This window comes from Talpa europaea (genome assembly GCF_964194135.1).
Source record: "Talpa europaea genome assembly, chromosome: 11".
Classification (NCBI taxonomy): domain Eukaryota; kingdom Metazoa; phylum Chordata; class Mammalia; order Eulipotyphla; family Talpidae; genus Talpa; species Talpa europaea.
The window spans coordinates 76,778,619-76,801,085 of NC_140078.1; the positions used below are offsets into that span (position 1 = coordinate 76,778,619).

General features: G+C 41.1%; 1 protein-coding gene across 1 annotated transcript in view; it reads right to left on the minus strand.

Moving 5' to 3' along the window:
• MYRIP (myosin VIIA and Rab interacting protein) overlaps positions 1–22,049 on the minus strand; it is a gene marked incomplete at both ends in the record, with an annotated part of 202,427 nt that extends 180,378 nt beyond the window's left edge. Inside the window, one exon of the mRNA XM_084248331.1 lies at positions 21,940–22,049. Within this exon, the coding sequence (XP_084104457.1) occupies positions 21,940–22,049 (110 nt within the window). The remainder of the gene's footprint in view (positions 1–21,939) is intronic.
• Between the last annotated feature and the right edge of the window lie 418 nt (positions 22,050–22,467).

Here is a 22,467-nt window from a genome sequence, read left to right on the forward strand (position 1 = left end):
GATAGCCCCCTGTGCTCATGAGCCTTTCTGTCCTAAAAAGAGTGGCTTGGTCCTTAAGACTAAATCACAGGTACATGTGAGAGCATGGACCACAGTAGACTGAGAACCCTGAATCTCAGAACATTTTGTTGACTAGCACAGGAGCAGCCAGTTCAGCCTAGGGGTGAAGTCAGCACAGGAATCACCCCAAGTCCAGTAAGTGCTTCCCTTTTCCAAGAAATCAGCAGCTATCAGGATGTCCCCTCATATTGAGTCAGCCTTAAGTCTTCGGGTCTGCCCGCAGCACAGTGCACCTAGAGGCTCATCACTCAGCCTAAGAGACATTAATGCTGCCCTAAACTATCACCAAAACCCCTCATTCTATGGCCGCTTGACCTGTTGTACAGTAACAAGTGTCCAGTTACAGTCACTACCTCCTGCTGAGTGTCTATTTAAATTGTCCTATTAAAAGTGGAATCTGAGGGCCTCCCCAGTGGTGCAGCGGTTGAGCGCTGGGCTGCCAAGCTGCCCACAGCCTCTGTAGTGCCGATTCAATCCCCAGCCACCAGCAAGTGTCCCACAAGGCGCGCAGACCTCTCCTGCCGCCCGCTGCTCCCCTCAGCAGTGTACTTTGGTCCTTCTGCCTGCTCTGCTCCCTGCTCTGGCGCTGGTGAATTCTCTCACCCTCTGGCACTTCTGACGGTACCCATTGCTTGTATAAATAAATAAATAAATCTTTTAAAAAAAAGTGGAATCCGAGACTATCTTAGCCATATATAATGCAGTTTATTTTTATATATTTGTCCCTTTTAATGCTTCTTGCTTTTGAATTCTAATTTGTCTGGCATTTAATAATAACACCCCAACCTTGTCTTTCTTTAGATTTTGTGGGTATTGGTTTCCAATTGCTGTGTAACCAATCACTGCAAATGGTGGTGACTTTGCCACTACTTTCATTATCTCAGTTTCCATGGATGAGGAGTCTGGGTATTTTAGTGGGTGTGTCTGCTCAGGATCACAAAAAGCTGAAATCAAGGTGTTGATCAGTTGTATCCTCATCTGGGGGACACGACTGATGAGGAAAAGATCCTTTTTCATGCTCCCTGAGGTTATTGGCAGAATTCATTTCCTGACAGTTGCAGGACTAAGGTCCCTGCTGCCTTCCAGATGTCAGCAGGGACTTTCTTCTAGAGACTGCTCTCTGGCCAGGGCTTTACACCAGGGAGGGAGGTCAGAAGACGCGGAAGCTTCAGGGCTATCTTAAAATTCTGTCATTGCAATGCTCACTTCTTTTTGAAAAAAAAAAAAATTATTAATTTTGTTTTTTAAATTACATTAATTTTTTTAGGTTGAAGTATTTTGATGTTTACTTTGTTCAGGTAGGTCTCTGGTAATAGCACAGACTTGCTTTTTCATGAAACCTGAAGGTCTCTATTTTTTAATAAATGACACTGACAAATTTACATTTACTGGAACAAATGTGACCTTCTTGTGTCATTTTATTTTGTGGGTTTTTTTTTGTTGTTGTTGTTCCCTTGACTCTCCTGCCAGCCCTCTCTAGGGATCAAAGCTTCCTCTGATTCTTTTTCTTCCACTGGTCATCCAGAAACATATATTGCCTAACACATTTTTTAAGCAATTACCTGTGTATTTTTAAACCATTTAATCCTATTTTCTCTATCACCATAGAGAATAAAACAATAGGTAAAGATTTGCCTATATTATTTTTCTTCCTCTTCTTGCCCTCAACCAAGAAAAGATTATAATTTTATATTCACATTATTGGTGCTTTTTATAGTTTCTTCTACCTCAGGAAATATTTTTGATGTTATATTAAGTTGTACCATCATAAGAACAAATATTAAATATTAATTCAGATTTTAAAGGTTTAATTACTCACCATTTAATTTCTAGTTCATTTTCCCTGCATCTGAGGTCTCTCTTTTAATTAAATTTTTAATTGAACAATTTTAAGCCATTTTGAATTTCTGAATATCTAAGTTTCTGGGGTTGAGGACTGGAAGATATGCCCCCATTTCTGCCTTGTTGATTTCTATAACATCATACAAACAATTAAGACACTTAGGAATTTTTTTGTGCTCCATTTAGAAATGTTTCAGGGAGATTTTAGGGTTCAAATTTAGAAAGTACAGAAAGGTTTACACTACAAGATCTCCCCATTAATTCTATCCTTTGGTTACCCAACTTCCCCTCCCACAGTCAAACAAGGATATAGTTTCACCTGTATCCTTTGGAAGAGATTTCATATGCATAGAGAATCCCTCTCCATCTTTCCCAGACCTTCCTTCCCCTCTCTATCTTTCTCCCTCTGCATAGTTAATTTTTTTTTTCAAACTATAAGACTGACCCTTGAAAGCAGGTCTTGGATCTGAGACATTGCGGGGTGGGGAAGAAGGTGGGAGAATAGAGAACTGTGAGGAAAAGAGGTGGAATTTGATACTCTGGGGGCACTTTTTGTAGTGGGAAATAAATATTTAAATAAATAAATATTTATTTAAATATTTAAATAAATATTTAAATAAATAAATTTTTGCTCCTTTTAAATGAAATTGTATCACTCCATTGTATTGAACCTTTTTTTTTTTTTTTGCTTAACATATCCTGGAGATCTTTGCGAATCAGTAGAGTGCTTCCCCACTGGTTTTTATAACATAGTACTTGCATGATTTTTAATGGTTCCAAAGCACACTACATGGCACTTTCAAATTCCTGTCCCCAGTTTTTAACGTTCTTGTTTATTTTTGTGGGGTTGTTTGAGGTTGTAAGTAGTCAGACAACTCCTCATTTATGTCCCAAACTACCGTTTCCTCTCTATTTTCCCTAAAATACACGAATACCACAGCATACACACACACTATTACTGTAAAATGTCACCAATTTAGGACATATTGAAACAATCAGAGTTCAGAGTCCATTAAATTTGAGCATCTCTACAAAGCCCATCTAAATGCCAAGCTACAACATAACACCAGCAGAGAATGCTGATGAACTCTTGGTCTATGAATCAATGTCTAACGAGAATTGATTTAACAGGTTCCAAAGGGCTTTATGTTATTGCTAGTAAAAGAAATCCCAGCTGGCACTTTCCAGCACTGCCTGGATATTAAACGGGGCTTATGATGATTAAGCAGCAGAAAAGTTAATTAAGAGCTAAGTCCAGGGAAATGCACTGTTCTCAGAGGACAGTGGTAGTCTACTAGACAACTCAAGGAAGGAGAACCTTCATCAAACTTCAAGCATTAGGTAAAGGCCCTGCAATAAGCAGACTCATCCTGCCCCTACCCTATGAGGTCAGGGATCAGCAGCTGAGAGCTTTCTCCCTACATCGGACACCCACTTCCACAACAAAACCAAAAGACCCCTTCTAAAAACAAAACCTCTGCCTGGATAAAAGGGCAAGAAACAATGGTGAGGTGTTTTGTGATTGTTTTCCACATTGGATGGGGCCACCATAAAATGTTAATAATATGAAACAGAAAGGTAGGGTTTAGGAAAATGCAGAAGAAATGAGAATGTTGTCATCATTAAGGTCAACCAGCAGAGCAATAATGTCCAAAATCTAAGAGAGGAAATTTCTAGAGCATTAAAATGACTTCATATCCCTAACCATGGTCTCAGTCATGTTCATGTCCATGCCCTAGATGAATCCCTAGGACACAGGTGTCAAGGTCATTAGAACTAAAAGAGTGCTCCTACTCCATCATCATGACCACAGTTGGAAAACTGTGCCACAGCAAACCAGCATTTCACTTAATTTTTAGAAAACTGTATTTGTTGATTAAATTGGTATAGCTAAAATACAAGGGAAATTTGCTAATTCTTATATCTATGAAATTTCCAAATTTGACATGTCAGGTCTAGATAATCAATGCCAATTCCTAGGTGATACATAAGACACAGGGGTTTCAGCAGGGTTCATGTAACAAAATTTTTCTTCTGGCACAATGTCTCAGGCTGATTGCTTCTTAAGTAAGTGAGTATAAAATCAAAGGAAACTGGGCCTTCCTGGTGGCGCAGGCGGTTGAGTGGAGCGCTGTGAGGCTGTCCGCAGCCTCTGCAGTGCCAGTTCGATCCCCGCCGGCCTCAGGGCAACCCACATTGTGAGCAGACCTCTCCTGTCTCACCCGCTGCTCCCCTCAGCAGTGTATTTCATCAGCCTGCCTGTTCTGTTGCCTGCTCTATCTCTGGTGAATCCTCTCACCGTCCCATGCATCTGGCCTGTACCCTGGCTCTTGCATAAATAAAAAATAAATCCTTAAAAAAAAACAAAGGAAACTCCAGTGACAGGGTTGTGTTATTCTGACCTGCACTTAATACACTTTTCCTGTTCTCAGTGAACAAAGAGGTCCTAAGTCCACAGGGCTGCAACACTGTTATGTCGTACAGGGAACTAAGCTCTATTTGCTTAATCAACGATAAACAGAGATTCCTTGCCAAACGTCACTTGCCATAAAGAACACAACACAGAGTGTGTTCACTTGGATCCTGTCCACAATTTCCGGAGGCTCTAACACGGGAGGTTTCACGAGTGAGCAAACACTGGCTAGGAGCCTGGCACGACACACTGAAAACCAGCACAGTGGTGTGTCTCAGTAGCCTGGAAGAGTTTTATGTCATGCAGTTGAGCCAACCATTCTACTTTTAGGGATAAATTTTAAGGAAAAAAGATGGAAGAAGATGACAAAATTCCATGACAGATGAGGATCCTCACTGCAGCATTCTCTACTTTATAAAAATCATAAATAACCCAAATAACAGTAATCAAGATGCAATTAAAGATGAATTTATATGGTGATGATGATGTGACACAATATGATATGACATGAGACATATCACCGTAGAATATAATAGTCATATCTAATGATACAGGGGGAACTATATAAAATGTCAATTCTCTTTTGAAAACTCTGTCTACTGCAAATGTATATGCATATACTTTTTTTAAAAACCTGCATTTCCCCTAGAATGGCCCTTCTCACACTAAAGTGCCAAAGTACTCATTTGTTTTGCTTTCTACCTCTCCCTCAACTCCCTCAACTCACCTGTATATCTTCCTCTCAACACACACACAGTGACCCCCAGACATAGTATGTTATGTGGGGGCAGAATCTTATCTATCCTGCTCACAAACTTTCCCCAGAGTACTGCAGTGCATACTATGCAGCCCAATAAGTACTGATAAAGGCAGAAACTGGCAATAAATGCTGAGTATCCAGAAGGCAACCTATCACTGTTTTATGATGGTTATTTCTAAAGTATGAAAATATGTGTAATACTAATTTTCTTTAAACTTCTTTGTGATTTTCCTTGTTTTCTATATGGTCACATGCTTATAATCAGAAAATATGTTTAATATATGAAATTATACATATTTACTTTCCAGTACATTTTTATTCCATTTTTCACTTTAATAAACATGTAAATGTGCGATAAGTCATGTCTCACCACCTACCCAAATAGAGTAACACATTTGTATGTTCAGAAGAAATCATGTCCCATTAAAAAGTAAAATGAGGGCCTCCCCGGTGGCGCAGCGGTTGAGCGTTGGGTTGCGAAGCCTCTGCGGCCTCTGCGGCACCGGTTCGATCCCCGGCTGCTCCCCAGCCACCGCAGGAGGGTCCCACATGGCGCGCAGACCTCTCCTGCCGCCCGCTGCTCCCCTCAGCAGTGTGCTTCGGTCCTTCTGCCTGCTCTGCTCCCCGCTCTGGCTCTGGTGAATTCTCTCACCCTCCCGCGCTTCTGACTGTACCCAGTGCATGTATAAACAAACAAACAAATAAATAAATAAATAAAAATTCATGCCTCTTCACATATTAAAAAAACTAGCAACAACAAATATTGGCGAGGGTGTGGAGAAAAAGGAACTCTTCTGCACTGTTGGTGGGAGTGCAAACTGGTCCAACCACTGTGGAAAGCTGTGTGGAGATTTCTGGACCTACTAAACATAGAGCTTCCATATGATCCAGCAATTCCACTCCTAGGTATTTACCCAAAGGACACAGAAACATCAATTCCAAAGAACACCTGCACCCCTATGTTTATAGCAGCACTGTTTACAATAGCTAAGCTTTGGAAACAACCCAAATGCCCAAAAATAGATGACTGGATCAAGAAGATGTGGTACATATATACCATGGAATATTACTCAGCATTCAAAAAAGATAAACACATGCAATTTGCAGCAACATGGATGGCGCTGGAAGGGATCATGCTCAGCGAAATAAGCCAAAAAGAAAAAGAAAAATACCGGATGGTCTCACTCAAAGCAGGAATCTAGAAAACTTAAATAAGGGACCAGGAAAATGAATAACTATAAGAAAGTGAAAATCAAAATCAACAAAAAACTATGAACCAGAGACACTTTTAGGGGGGCGGGGGTGGGAGGGGAGGGATTGGGGTCAGAATGGGGGGGCTGCAATTGTATGGGGAATATAACAATAAAATTTATAAAAAAAAAAAAAGAAATATTAAAAGAGTAATTTTAAATAAAAAAAAAATTCATGCCTCTTAAAAAAAAAAAAAAGTAAAATGATTCTCTCTCCTTTAAGACAAGTAAAGAAATAAGGGCTGCTAAATCCACAAATCTGATAGAAAATAAAACACACTATTAAAAACAGAACAAAGCGTAGAACATACTCTCATTGTAGCAAAAGATCAAAAACAACATTGAAAATTCTTTTACTTATTGTATATACAAAGAGGGTTGTGTGGTTTGAACAATACAACTTTATGTTCCTTTGGAAAACAGAGAATCTTTCAAGAATACTGCTTTTCTCTTCTTAGTATCCTTACCCATCTTAAAAAGAAAACTTACAAGAATGAAATATTATCTAGGATCTTAAGACTTTTCATGTAAACCTAGTATATGAAAAAAAAAAAAACCACAAACCCTAACATGTTCATCAAAGAAAATTCTGCAAATACAATAAAGTATAAGAAAAGCTGTTTGTTCGTACTATCACAAAAAGTAACCAATGACATTAGTCTGCATACTTTCATGCAAATTTATATAAGTATGATTCAACTGTGTTAAAATATGCACACAAATAAAATGTGTACTTTTTTTTAAAAGATTTATTTATTTTTATACAAGAACCATGGTACAGGCCAGATGTGCAGGAGGGTAAGAGGATTCACCAGAGACAGAGCGGGGAACAGAACAGGCAGACTGACGAAATATACTGCCGAGGGCAACAGCGGGCGAGACAGGAGAGGTCTGCTGTGCCATGTGGGTATCTCAGCGGCCAGCTGCCCAGGTAGATAGTGGAATGTAGCAATACATTGAACACTACAGAGCAGCGAGGATAAACAAGCTATAACCAAATGTAACATATGGATGAATCTACAAAAAAAAAAACAAAACTGAACACAAGAGGCCAAATTCAGAGAAAGACACATCGTATGATTTTGTTTGTTAAAAATAAAAGATGGGCAAAATTGATGATACCACTGGCAGAACAGACTGAACTTATCCTTTAGGGGTAGTTACTAGAAGGGGATCAGAGTGGCTTCTGGAAACTGAGTGAGTTCTGTTTCTTGACTTGGATGCTGGTTACACAGGTATGTTTCATTCTGAAGCTGATGCCAAGCTTGCCTTGGGCTTCAAGAAGCCTGTGGTTTAGTTATAGCTGTTTGGCAGCTTTATCTTTAGCCCCTTATCTAATTCTCTCCTTTTCGTTTGACTCCTCTTCTGCCTTTACAGTTCTAGCTATGATTTAATTCACTTTCGCTTTAAATCATTTCTCCTCCTTCCCAAAGTTCAGACCATGTATATGTGGAGGTTAATTCTCCCTGGGTTATAATTCAAGGAAACTAAAAGCTCTCACTACTGCTAAACAAAATTTACCATTGTTATGAAAGTCAAAGTCAGTAGTGGCTATAATTTAGCAGTTAATCTATCACTTGTTGCCTTCCTTTTTCTTATTAAGTCTTATCTTTCAGACTTCCTGTCATTTTGTAGCTCTTACTGGATCCCTTTTGTGAGTTCCCTTTATAATTGGACCTGTGCATGACGGCCTGGTGCAAAGAAAGGCCATATTAAATGCCACTGAACAAACTCCAATTCCTCTGGGTGGTGGCAGTTGTTGAACACACAGAAGCTGACTTGGCCTGGAGTAAAGAGCAGGGCTGTGTCTGAACCCCGATACAGAAGCTAAGATACTGCTCAGGGAACCAAGCACAGAAAAGGCCCTGGGAATACTAACCCTTTTTTCCTTCTCAAAAGCAGGTGGACAAAGGGGCTCCACTAAATGCAACTAGGTCCCTGCTTCACAAACTTTGCAGAAGATAAAGTGCCAAAGACCATGCCTTGCAAGAAAAGATTATTTTTCCACAAGAGTAACATGCCAGTCATCAGAAACACCCCTGCAGCTGTCCCGGCAAACAAGCCTCTTGCCCCAAGAATGCCAGAGGCAGTTCTGTCTTTGGAAGATGAACACAGCAGAGTCAGGCTGTTGTTACTGGGGAAGCAGCCTGTTAGGAGCATCTGATCTGAAACCTCCTGGCTGTGAAAGGAATCCCTGGCCTCGGTGGACTGGAATGCAGCTATGGTTACTCAAGCCACCAGTGATGTGACAAGGAGAAGGCAGGAGAAGAGGACAGGTCTCGTCTGCAATGACCTTTTCAAACTCTCAGTTGAACCCTTATGCTAAACTGTTGATTATAAAAGGTGAAACTCAGGAAAGGAGCAGTATGGGTTGACAGAAGGTGCAGCAGGCCTCAAGTTTCTCTTTTACATTTTACACTGTGGCCTTGTGCACAGCACATGCAAACTACTAATGCCTCAGCCTAACTGCTAGTTTTTCATAGGGGGATGAAAACATCTTGCCGTGGGAAGGCGAGGGACAGGCCCCCCAAAATCTGTTTGCTATAAAATCTAAGACTCAAGGACTGAAGCTCCAAATGATTTAACCTGGGCTGGCACATGGTGCACAAATGTTAAGACTTGGACAGGCAGCCGAGCTGAGCGAGAACACCAGTGTGGGGCTGGGGGCTTTGGGACAGTGACTTCAGCAGGCTCAGTTGTAAATTGAGGACAATAATGCCTACCTCAGATAGTGACAGGCACTTGTTGCCTAACGGCATTTTGGTCAAGAAGGACTGCACGTGCGATGACACTGTTGGCCTGGAAACCCCTAACCTAGTGACAGCGCAGCCCACCATGACATCACCTGTTCACCCCAGCTCTAGACAACACCCTTCAGTTTACCTTGTGCTTGATTTAATCTCCTGTTGCTTTTGCTCTTCACGGTGCCTAAGCAAACTATTTTCACTGCTAGTGTTGCATTCTCCAAAGGCTGGAATCACCTAGTGAATGCATTTCTCAGAAGATATCTCCATCATTAAGTGGCATCTGATCATGTATAATGTGAGGACGAAGATTATATTTTAAAGACTAACTCAGAGACTGCTGTTCTCTATCTGTGCCTTCCCCAGTTGCACTGCAGAGCTAGATTCTAGGCATCCTGAAGCACCTTGCCAGGCCCTGAAGCCCAGCACACTGAGGCAGGCAAAAGAAAACAGATCATTCCCCTCTGTCCTCTCTGGAACAGAGCTATCCTTACCTGAGCTATTTGTAGCTGCCTGCTCTGTGGTGGCCCCGCCTGTCAGCACGCTAGTGTGGGCTCTCCACCAGCTCCCCCCAGTCTACCTCCCCTCTGCCACCTGGCAGGGTGCTTGTTTATCCTGCTTCTTAAAGCCTGTTTATCAAGAGTGATTTTAGACCCAGATAAAGATCCTGAGAGTAGGCGTGGACAGCAGTTCATCACTCCTGCTGCTTCTGGTCCCTGGCTCTAGCTCGCAAAGCTCATGTGTCCCTTAGAAGACTTCACACACTGTGCTGGAGTTAGTGGTCCACACGCCTCCTTCCCTGGGAGACTGTAGCCTGTACTTTCAAGAACCTGGTGTATGGTCACAGTATCACCTTTTAGAACTGCATCCAAAACTCTTCAGAGAAGTCAAACGTACCAAGTACTGCTATGTCACAACATTACCCAGTATAGGGTAGGGTAGAATAGTATATTCCAGTGGTTCTCAAATGTTTCTGGAGATCCTGTTAAATTGCACTTTGCTAAAAATCATCCCCAAAGTTTCTGACGAATTGCACTTCTAACAAGTTCCAGATGGTTTTGCTACTGCTCTCTAAGGTTCCAATAAAACTTCACTGCAAAAACAGGTGGCAGTCCCTATTTGGCCCTTGGGTCAATAGTTTGCCAACCTCTACACTAAAGGATTCTAAATGTTCAGCTGTAAACTTTGCAACAATGAGCAACTAGACAAGAAATTAGAAAGTTAAGAGACTTTTGCCCACATTGCTGCTTCTAGATTCATCTAGTTAGAGAGTCATTTATTCTAGAGCAGTCCTAGAGTGGCTGGAGAGTCTGTCCTTGTGTAAACTTTGGTCCATACATTATGAGCGTTAACACTATTGAGTGAGTCATGGTAGTCTGTGCTTTTCAAGAAAGAGTTCAATTCCTCAAGCTGTCAAATGTATGTGTATAGAGATTTTCATAGCATTACTTATTATTCTGGAATGTCTATAGGGTCTGCACTAATATCTTCTGTGTCATTTCTGATACTGGTGGTTTGCATCTTCTCTCTTTCTCTCTCTTTTTTTTTGTTAGTCTTACAAAAGTTTGTTAACTTAAAACACTTTTCAAAGAACTAGTTTCTGTTTCATTCATTTTCTGTTTTTCTGTTTTCAACATTTTTTATTTCACTTATTATTATTTCACTTACGATTTCCTTTCTTCTAGTTATTTTGGGTTTCTTTTACTCTTTTCTCTCTAGCTTCTCAAGGTGGGAGCTTAGATTTTCAGTCTGAGACATTTCCTCTTTCCAACGTATGTGCTTCATGCTCTAAGTTCTATTAGCACTGTTCAGCTGTTATCCCAAAAGGTTGGAATCAACTTCATCCAAACTCCTGTTATTGCTGCTATTTTTCTCCCCCCATGAATCTGAAATGTCCCTAATAGCATCTATAAAAGAGGGTCCTACCCAGTAGATTTTCAGTGGATGTTTGTGCAGACATGGCAGAGGAATAATCTCCTATGGCAGCTACAGCTTCATGAAATATATTTCTTAAATAATAAAACTTGAAAGCTGAAATGATGCCTTAACTCACAGGTTGCAGAACTGTTGTAAAAGCAGGCATGAAAACAACATTAATTTGGCATATCTCCATCAGAGCCCTTGCACTAAGTGAGCAGGAATATTTTGAAAGGAACTTTTTTGCTGAGCAGTAGTTCTCAACAGTGGGTGTTAAGTATTTGGTACACTGTGTTATAAACAGGTATGCTGTTATCCAGGCTTTGTTGTTCCACTTACAGAGTACAAGCAGAGTAGATTTAACATCATTCTTAAGAGCCTATGAGTTTCAAAATGGTAAATGAGCAATGACTTCCAGTTCAAGTTGCATTAGCCCCTAAAAAGAGTCAATCTGTCATTTGAAGCTTTGAACTCAAGCATTGACTTCTCTCTAAATATGACAATCCTAGATGGCACCTTCTTCCAAACAGAGGCTGTTTCATGTACACTGAAAATCTGTTGTTTAGTATAGCCACCTTTGTCAAAGTCTTAGCAAAATTTTCTGGGTAATTTGCTGCATCTTCTATATTACTTATTTCACCTTGCACTTTTATGGTAAGGAGAAAGATTCTTTCCTTAAGCCTCACTAACCAGCCTCTGCTGGCATCAAACATTTCTTCTGCAGCTTTCTCATCTCTGTCAGCCTCCACAGAATTAAAGAGAGTTAGAACCTTGCTCTGAATTAGGCTTTGGCATAAGAATGTTGTGGCTGGTTTGATCTATCCAAATCACTGAAACTTTCTCCATATTAGCAATAAAGTTGTCTCTTTTATATTTGTGTTCACTGGAATACTACTCTTAATTTCCTTCAAGAACTTTTCCTTTGCATTTGCAACTTGACTGGCACAAAAGCTTTCATTCTACACCCGCTTTTGATATGTCGTCCTCACTATACTAATCATTTTTAGCTTTGATTTAAATTAAGAAATGTGCAACTCTTCTTTGGACATTCTTCACCCGAACATTTAGAGGCTATAGTGGGATTATTAGTTGACCGAATTTAATACTGCTGTATCTCAGGGGGTAGGGAGACCCCCAAAGAGGGACAGAGATGGGGGAAAGGTCAGTTGATGGAAGAGTCAGACCACACACAAAATTAATCCATTCAGGAGTTACATGACCTCAGTTAGTGGCACCCCAAAACAATCACACTTCTACCATCAATGATCACTGATTAGAGATTACTATAGCAGGTATAATAATGGAAATGTTTGAAATAGTGTGAGAATTACCAAAACATGACACAGAGGCACAAAGTGTTGTTGGTGAAACCCTGCTGTAGACTAACTTGACACAGAACTGCCACAAACCTTTGATTCATTAAAAAAAAGAAAAAAGAAAAAAGCAGCATCTTTGAAGAGCAATATTGCAAAGCACAATAAAATGAGGTATGCCTATAGTTGCTGATACATGTTTGGACTTAAATCCATTAATTTTTCATTTATTCTATCTTTCATTTCTATATTTATCTGTGCTGCCCAGCTGTGGATGACTTGAACTTTTTTTTAGAATTTCTTTTTGATTTCATGAAATGTTTGGGACTATGTTTCTTTGTAGAGCTCTTTCAGTGATTAGTTGGTAGGACAAATTTTATTTATACAAAACTTAACACAGGGCCTCCCCGGTGGCGCAGTGGTTGAGCGCCGGGTTGCGAAGCTGCCCGCAGCCTCTGCTGCGCCAGTTTGATCCCCAGCTGCTCCCCGGCCACCAGAGGAGGGTCCCACATGGCGCGCAGACCTCTCCTGCCACCTGCTGCTCCCCTCAGCAGTGTACTTCGGTCCTTCTGCCTGCTCTGCCCCCCGCTCTGGCTCTGGTGAATTCTCTCACCCTCCCACGCTTCTGACTATACCCAGTGCTTGTATAAATAAATAAAAATAAATCTTAAAAAAAAAAACTTACCACATTCTACGGATATGTAGTCATTTTACCACTTCAACTGAAATATTAAGTCCTTAACCCCATTTATGATACAATTGTCCTAAATATTTCCTCTACATACATTTAAGGTGACATCAATCAATGTTATAATTTTCGCTCCAATTGTCAAACATAATTTTGAAGGTGCATTTAGGAGAAGATAAAGAGAACATATTTATTCATATTTTTGCTTGTTAAATTCTCCTTTTCTGATGTTTTAAGTTTTCTTCCATCACTTCTGTTTAGAAAACTTTGCTTAGCAAGGTCTTTTAGCAAAGGGCTACTCATAACAAATTTTTAGCTTTCCTTCATTTTCAAATGGCTTGATTTCCCCTTCATTCCCAAAGGCTATTTTCACCAAGTATTACATTCTGGGCTGATGGTTCTTTCCTTTCAACACTTGAAAAGTAACTCGCCACTGTGTCAATCCTCAATTCCCAAGGAGCTTAAGCCAATCTGCCTCCTCTCCACCTCTTACATGTGTCTCACATATGGTGTCCAGAGTTTTTAGTTGTACTTAGTGGAATGAACAGGGAGAAGCACACCTGTTCCATCTTCCTGGGAGCAGAAGTCAGTCAGCTGTCAGCATTTTTACAGTATATATAAAGTTGGGTTGTAAACCCTGCAAGAATACGTGTGAATTTCATAACATAGTATGCAAATTTACTTCTCAATTTTCAAAATCCAAAGTCCCCTAAGTCAAATTTATTTTAAATTTGCACATAAGCAATATAGTGAGTTTATTCCCTCACCAATAGTTGTGAGGGCAGAGAGAGTGCAAGGAGGGCTGTCGATCTCCTGACATTTAACTGAATACTTAGCTGCACTAGAAAACGAAAGCTAAACAGGAGACATACTGTCATGATTGAGAAAACAGAGTGGAGACCACCCGTGCTCACTAGCTGTGCTGCTTTATGTAACACATTTAATTCCCGGGGACTTACATTCTTCATTTGTCAAATGAGCAGGTTACACATGACTTCAGACCTGACTTTTAAGATCCACTTTTGCTTTAAAACACCATCATTTATTCTGGCATATTCTCTCTCAAAACTATGGTTTGGTTCTGTTGGTTCTAGGAACAGCCTTCCCATAGTTAAAAGGAAGGCTGGAAGATCAAGGAAAGTTCCAGTCAGAGGCCTCCTTTGCCATGCTCAATAATAGCACAGAATCACCTCTGTGCCAGGTGATCTTGTGAGCTCATCAGCAGTCTTGGGACCTTTAATGGAATATTAGCGCAGAGTACCTGCAAAGTGCAGGGACAGCAGATGGGCACTGGCCTCTGTGATTTGTGAAACCAGCCCAGGAGGGAGGCTCTGCCTAAGTGTGGGCTGTAATATACAAGACTTTGGAAATCACCTCTGAGGCAGAAATGTTTCTCCAAGAGAAAACAAACACTCTCAGTCGCTGTGTCAAAGGCCAATTAGTCCCTCTGGGTGCCTGCTTGTGTTCACTGTCTCTACTTTGTATTTGAAAGAACAGGGGAGGGACGAGCACAGAAGACTGAGGCCATGGTGCACGGGCAAACTGGGGGTGGGAATTCTATGGGGACTACACCTAAGAGGAGAAGGCAAACATTGCACAAAAATGAACAATGATGTAAAATATATATAAATAAATAAATTATATTTAAAAATAAAAACTTCTCTTTGTATTTAGGCTGTCAAAGCAGAACACACAATTTTCTCAGACATCCACTCTTCATTTGCCCATTTATCCATTTTCTACTGCATACAGAAATATTTTATTTCTATAACCAGAAAGAAACAGAAGCCACTGAACAGTTCCTACAGAAGGTGTGCAAAGAAACAGAAAATATTTATAATGACCTCCCTAAATAAAAGGCTCCAGAGTCTCCAACAAGGAAAAAAATCCTAGCAGCTGAGAGTATCTTCTGGGCACAGTGGATCGACAAACAAGTGAATGTACAAAATGAAGAGCGATGTCAAAAATCTGAATAATGAGGCATCAGCTGTAAAACAAACACTAGCATTTCTTTCTGCCTATAGAGAATATTCTAATTACATAAATCTGGAATGTGCTTGCTTTCAGAAAAGTCCAACCATAAAAACATTTTAACTTTCATAAAAACATTATGAAAATTTAAAGATAACTAATTATTTAATTCACCAACCAGATAAACCTGCCCATGAGAACAAGGATATTGTCATTCCAACAGCCCATTAGATACAGAGAGGAAGAAAAAGGAATCCCCATGTCCACACTGTTCATCTGTGCTCACTTCCTCTGTGTTTCAGACCATTTCTGGCCAAATGATCATGGACATGTATGAATTACTATGGCTGGGGAAAACGGCCTTTGCCATCTGCAGAAATTTTCCTTCTTACTCTCTTTCAAGGACTGAATTCTATGCACACCTACTGCTGAAGAAATGCTTCCTGCAGCCAGAGGTCTGAGGAATGAAGGTCAGGCCAAGAATTAGTGCCGCAAAGGCTTTATCAGAACTCGGCAGAGATGAGCCTCTGACATTTGCAGTGGAAAAGTAAATAAGACCAGGAACTTAGAACCACAAAAGCAACCTGATAGAAGATTGTTAAGAAAGATTATGGGACTATGAGAAGAATGTAGCTAGGATCTAAATTAGCAACTGTACATCTTTGAAGTAAATTAAGTAAATAATTAAAAGTAAATAAGAGCATTAGTATAATTCAGGTTATTTTTTCCCCTACCTTACAAGCATATTTGCAGCTTCAGACTCTCTTGGCCATTCCTAAAAGCAGACCCCAAGGAGAATATGTGGTAATTTAAGATTTTATGTTACTGAAGACCTTATTCCCATGGTCTGCCTTAACTGTGTTACTTCACATTCTCTATAGCATCCTCATGATTCATATCAGACTTAGCTCACTTTCTGGACTTTTCCTCAAGGGTTAATAAAGGCCCTTATTAAATTTGTGAGAGCCTCCCCACCTCTCTCTCTTCTGTTTCACCCCCTTCACATTCACCCAGGAGGCTCCTGACATTCAATAAATGAGTTTGAGGCACATGAATGATATCTAACAGCCTTGATTTAACATATCTGACCTTTTCATTATTAATAAAAATACCAATAATATATTAAAAAAGGAGACTTTTTTTTTAAGTCCTGTGGGATTCCTTCTAGCTTTTTGTTCCCACACCTGCCCACCCCAGTCTCCAGGCTCTCACCGGGTATCTCCTGCTTCTGTCTCCTGCTGGACCTTCCCCATCAAAAAGTGACTCTCAGACAGAGCTGGGTCAGACCATCAGGTGTGCCTGCTCTGGGCTTCTGCTACTTCAGGGCCCTGCCAGGGTACTTAGTGGGTTTCCAATACAAAGGAAGGAATTCCTGTCCTGCAGCATCCCCCCTCTGAGGAAGCGGCTTCCTTAAGGGGACAAGTGAATGCCACAGTGTTGGTGTGGATTTCAAGAGTTACAAAGGGCCTGTGAGGAGAGGTCAGGCAGGTACATTCTGTGCAGACATAGCTGTTTCATAAACCACAGGGCATGCCGACGAGGAAAGTCAAGGTGATGTAGGATATAAGCAGGAGTATTTGTTAATTCATTAGATCAATTTAAGTGCCCAAACAAAGAAGAGTGAGAACAAAGGCATTTTACTTTTTGAAATAGAAACTTCTTGAAAAATTAAGTTCTTCTAATAAAATTTTAATTTGTTTAAAATGAAAATGAATTTTGAATGAAGAAAGATCGCTAACTCATTTTATTAAAAGGACTACGTTCTTTTTACTTGGAGAAAAAAAGGGGTACTTAATCCTCAAAGGAGTTTCTGTTTAACAGATAAGAAAGACAGATTATTTCTGCCTTTGGGAAATGCTTTGCTTCCCTGCAGTGGTTCTTCCATACCCCCTGGAATTCCTATTTCCTTCCTCATAATGTTTCACCTCTGGGGGAGGAGGAAGGATTGCCTCCCACCCCCAAAGTAGCAGAGTGCAGGGCATGTCACCAGTGAGTGATTGATATCTTTAAGACAATAGAAACAGGACTCAGGTGCTTTGAGCCCCCTTCCTTAACACAGGAGAAAGGGGTTTCTTTTTTTTTTTTCTTAAAGATGTGTTTATTTATTTATACAAGCACTGGGTACAGTCAGAAGCGCGGGAGGGTAAGAGAATTCACCAGAGCCAGAGCGGGGAGCAGAACAGGCAGACTGATGAAGTACACTGCTGAGGGGAGCAGCGGGCGCAGCAGGAGAGGTCTGTCGTGCCATGTGGGACCCTCACCGGCAGCTGGGGATCGAACTGGTGCTGCAGAGGCTGCAGACAGCTTCGCAGCCCAGTGCTTAACCTCTGTGCCACTAGGGGAGGCCCGAGGAGAAAGTGGTTTCTAAGCTACAGCTGCTAAACTTTAGCAGCCAAGCCTCTTAGAAAAAGACTAGGAAGGACATGCTCTGCCTTCATGCTCTCCCTCCTCCCTTCCCCTGGCTTGGTCTAGCCTGGGCCCAGCAGTCCTTCGCAGGCTTAAGTTCACCGTCTGGTCAGCAAATGCTGACAATTAATGGCCACTTGAAGTTACAGGAAACAATTTCATCAAATCGCACCTCTGCTCCCCCACTGACCATGTCCATTAGAGCACCAGCGAATTGTTGGAAGTTATCCAGCTACTAACTAGCTTCTGGCCAGGACATATTAAATGAGAAATTTTAAAGGTTGTGGCTAGCTCGCAAACACCTCCAAGACTCAATTTGAACACTAGAGTACCCTGCAATTAACAAGTCATTTTTAAAACCACCTTGTAAATGTGCCTGATAGTGTGAAATCATAGGGTATCAACTATGATGATAGGGTATAGGTTCAGAGGTCTTTCCACGGGGTCTTTTAGTGCATGAGGGGTTAGAGGCAGAAGACCAGGCGTTCAGGCATGGGGAACAATTAAATGCCCAAGTGACCTCCCAGCCTCCTTCTCCAGTTGCAAAATCAAGGGCTGAGCAATATTTGGATTCCTTTAGTTCTCAGGAATGGGTAATAGTCAAAGTAATATGAGGCTATGTTGCTATAACAAACAAGCTCAACAGCCTCAGTAATTTCACCCAACTAAGGTTTACTTCTTTCTCACTCATCGTTCACTGCTGGTCATCAGATATACCCATTCAATGTCTCAGAGAATGGGCTCCCTCTAACCTGTGATGCCACATCCCAGCAGGTGCTTCCCAGGTCCCCACAACAAGCAAGAGTTTGGGAGGCACAGGAGCAATAAGGTGTGTTGGCTTGGCAGTGACACCAGCTCTTCCCTCACAGTCATCAGTCAGATCTAGGCTAACTGCAGGGGTCTGGGAAATGTGAAATAGTTGGTGGACACTAGCCCTCTCCGTCACCAGATAACATTCTATTGACTTATTTTAATAAATTAACCTATTTATCTGAAAAGATATTAACAGAACATCATAAGCTACACTGCAGAAGTCAAGAAGAAAAAGTTCTTTTTTTTATTTTTCCTTCTTTTATTTATTTATTTTTTAAATAATAAATTTTATTTTTATATTCCCCCATACAATTGCAAACCCCCCCATTCTGATCCCAATCCCTCCCCTCCCGCCCCCCACCCTCCAAAAAGTGTCTCTGGTTCATAGTTTTTTGTTGATTTTGATTTTCACTTTCTTATAGTTATTCATTTTCCTGGTCCCTTATTTAAGTTTTCTAGATTCCTGCTATGAGTGAGACCATCCGGTATTTTTCTTTAAGAAGAAAAAGTTCTTAAAATTTAGTCTGCCAGACACACAGGAAGGCAGATGGAGAAACGAGAACACCAAGAAGCCAAATGCCCAATACCCAAGCAGACAGCCCAGGGAGGAGGGACAATGAACAAGTCAGGGGCCCTGCCCTGGGGAGTTACCTGGGGAAACTAGTGTGCTCCAACTGATGCTGGGCCTTCCGGCTCTGAGTCACATGAGGAGCACTTAGCGTCCACTTAAAGAGGCTTAGCCACTCCCCCCCACCCCATCCAACTCAGTGCATGGCGGGGATCTGTCTGCTGGTCTCTCTACAGCCCAGGAAGCTGTAGTTCGTATTCTTCCTTGAGTTCAGACCTTACTGCCTCCCTAAGATTTATTTTCTGCCATAACTGATGTCATTAAAAACGTACCAAAATCTATCCTTGGGGTGTCTAATGCTGGAAGTTATTGTCAATACCACCACAGACCCCAGCTGAGCTTCCTGCACCCACAATGTGCCCAGGAACTCAATCCTAGTTGGATTCTGGAACACTGTGGTTTTAAATGCAGCATATGTATCCAGCTCTATTTTTCTGCTAATTAAAGACTTTTCAGGTGTGACATAATTGAGACAAGAAAGGGATGGAGAAACTTTGTGTGTTGACGACAAATCTCATTCCTGGCAGAACATGACTGCTGTAGACGGAGTTAGGATCTGAATTTCTATACTGATTAATGCATTATTCTCCTTGAATTCTGCATAGACACAATATATTTAGTCCTATTCACTCTCCTGAATGGACTAACACTAGAAGCAGAGGGCAAGAAAAATGTAGAAACCTAAAAATTCATGAAAAATATGTGCCTCTCAGCTGGCATCACTGAACCTGAGCTGCATCCACAAGAGAGAGACAGAGGTACTGCGTGGCTGCCTCCTTATGTCAGCAGACAGACCTGTGGTTTTAAATGCAGCATATGTGAAAGTGAAAGTCAGGGCAACAGAGATGTCACCTTTCCTGGCTCCAGGCCAGGGCCACTGCACAGCAATGACCCAGCCTCTCCAGGAATCATTTTGACCTCTGAGCCCCAACTCTAGGTAACAAATCAAGGCAAGAAGTGGGAGAAGGATACACAGCCACGTCTGTCTGACCTCAGAGCAGACTCTGGAACATGGTACACTCTGGGGTGTTTTTTAAATTTCTGCAACTTTCCCAGGATCCTTGAACGACCCTGACTAGCAGCAAGCATGGTACTGTGGCAAATGGACTCCAGATGGCAAGTTAAGTAAATAGTTTAGGAGACTCCTTGTGGTGGGGTCGGGGGGGGGGGGACTATAGTGCCTTGGTGGTGGGTGTGATGTGGTGACATACATTTGAAGAGGTGCGACTCTAAACCTCTAAGTGTGGGAAAGCAATGACACCCCAATAAAATATAGACAAAGTGACCGCAAGAAAATAAGAGTAATTCACAAACAGAAAGAGGGAAAAAAAAGAATAACCAGCTACCTACATATTTCAATGAAATTCTGAAAAAGGAGTGGAAACAGCAAACAAGATTTTCAATCACAGTTACTCAAGAGCTGGGGTGGTTCTGCGTAAATTGGGGATCCCCCTTATAGGGACTGCTGTGGAAAATTACCAGTAGGAATTGTGCAGAGTACCCATGGCAGGGTCAATTCACAGTGATTGCTTTATACATTTTTGTTTTCTTTCTGTGAATTCACTTTAATGACCTAATTGTGCTGAACTCTTCAGCTCCACTACCCCTCTTGACCTGACTGACCATCGCGATATGTTCTGAGGAAATTTAGTTGACACTCCACACCTAGCTATTGACGGCACCCTATACCAATCATTAGAAACACCATCTCTGTACTACACTTTTGAAACCTGGTGTGTACTTTACACTCACAATGCATCTCAGGTCAGACTGGCTACATTTCAGGTACTCAATGACGTGTGATTGGTGGCTGGTACCGATCAGTGCAGCTTTGGAATATGAACTCCCTGGGCAAAGATTTGATTTACCTACATATAACCCAACAGCTAGAAGGTACTCTGCACCTGGTTTTTAAATTAACTAATTATTTAATTAACAGGTTTCTTATCTTGCATCTAGCAAGCTCACGTTGAATATAAACAACTTAGGGGACAAAAAAAAACATCACAGTAGGAATAAAAATGATTATACTAGAGTATTCACAGTCTGGCAAGGAAGGTAATAAGTGATGTATAGAAACAGAAAGTCAGAAGGGTAGGAAAAAGTGTAAGGAAGGAAAAGGAAAACAACCCATATCACTTTTAAGGGGAGTTGCGAGGGATATGATTAGAGCTGAGATGTGGGCACAAGCAGGCTACTGGGAAGCATGAAGGCAGCAGGATCACATAGAAGATCATTGCAATGGTGAAGATATCAAGCAAGGAAAGGTGCACTGGCAGAAGGGTTGGAGGAGAGACAGTGACAAGGTAGAATCAACAGGGCCTGACCTGGATGTGTGTGGGGACCCAGCAGGGAAGGAATTATACAGACTGACTTTTGAGCTCTGTGCCTCAGGAAGAAGTCAGCGCCATCACTAAACCTATGAAATCCCAAGGGCTAACAGGTGCACAGATGAAGGGAGCTAATGATGACATGACATCTGGTTCTAACACAGTAGACTCAACACATGACCTCTTTTTTATCCCTCTGACTTCTTTCAAGTTTAGGCATTTAGACCCAACTGAGCAGTAACAGTATTTCTATGAGCATTCTACAAGGTAATACTAACTGCAGAAGACTCAGAAAACCCTCTCTATAAAATGAAGAGGATGTAACTGGGCCAGGAGACCCCACCCTCTCCTGGTCAGTCTCCTTGACCAGGTGTTCAGGGTTTTTTTCCCTATTCTATGGCAGCTAAGAGTTCTAATAGAAGATTGTACAGGTTTGAGTCTAATTCTCCCAAGAACTGTTCACAAAGCTCTTTGGTATTCTTCAGTGCTATCTGCCAACAGGAAAAATTAAAGCGAGGAACAAGCTCAAAAGTGCCATCATAAACTCTACCCATTCTAAGCTAACAACTTACAAGGTTATCAAAACCTTGATTACAAGTATAAACAGTCAATTTTCGAACTGACACTAAGCCCAACACTGAAGCTGGCAGGTTTCTACAAAGGGCAAGGTATTCTTGTAAAGGTAAGTGGGTGTTACTTGACATAAAGACTCTGAACTCAGGGCCAACAGCAGGGAACACTCTCCGGAGTTCACTTGTCCACATACGGCTCATTGCACCCAGGTGGGCATCGGAAGCATCTCACCTTAGTCGTTCTTCTTCTTTTTTCCGAAGGTTGAAGTCCCGCTGAACCACCTGGAGAACATGCTCTGTTTCATCATCCGTCAGACCAGACAGATCCAGCTTCCTCCCCATGATTTAATATCAAACACAGATGATGAAATAAGACCTGAGAAATGAAACAAGACCACACATTGAGGGCAAGATAAAAACTCCACATGAACAAAATCAACCAATTTTGTTATTACAACAGAATTAAACATAATATGTATAAGAAATAGTATCTGGTTTTGCTCTCATAGTCAGCAGACATTTACAGACAACTTCAGCAAGGCTGCAGAGAAAAAGAGAAGACAACTGATGATCTATTAGTGTCATTCATCTTAACTCTTAAATTAGAAAAAAAATAGGTAAATTATTCTTTTCAACAAAATGAAAAACACATGTGTGTGGATTTCCACTGAGTGCCAAAAGACAACATTCAAAAAATTTAAATTTTGTGACTTGAAGTCTTAAATTCTAAATACTTCATGTAATTGCAAAATAAATTATA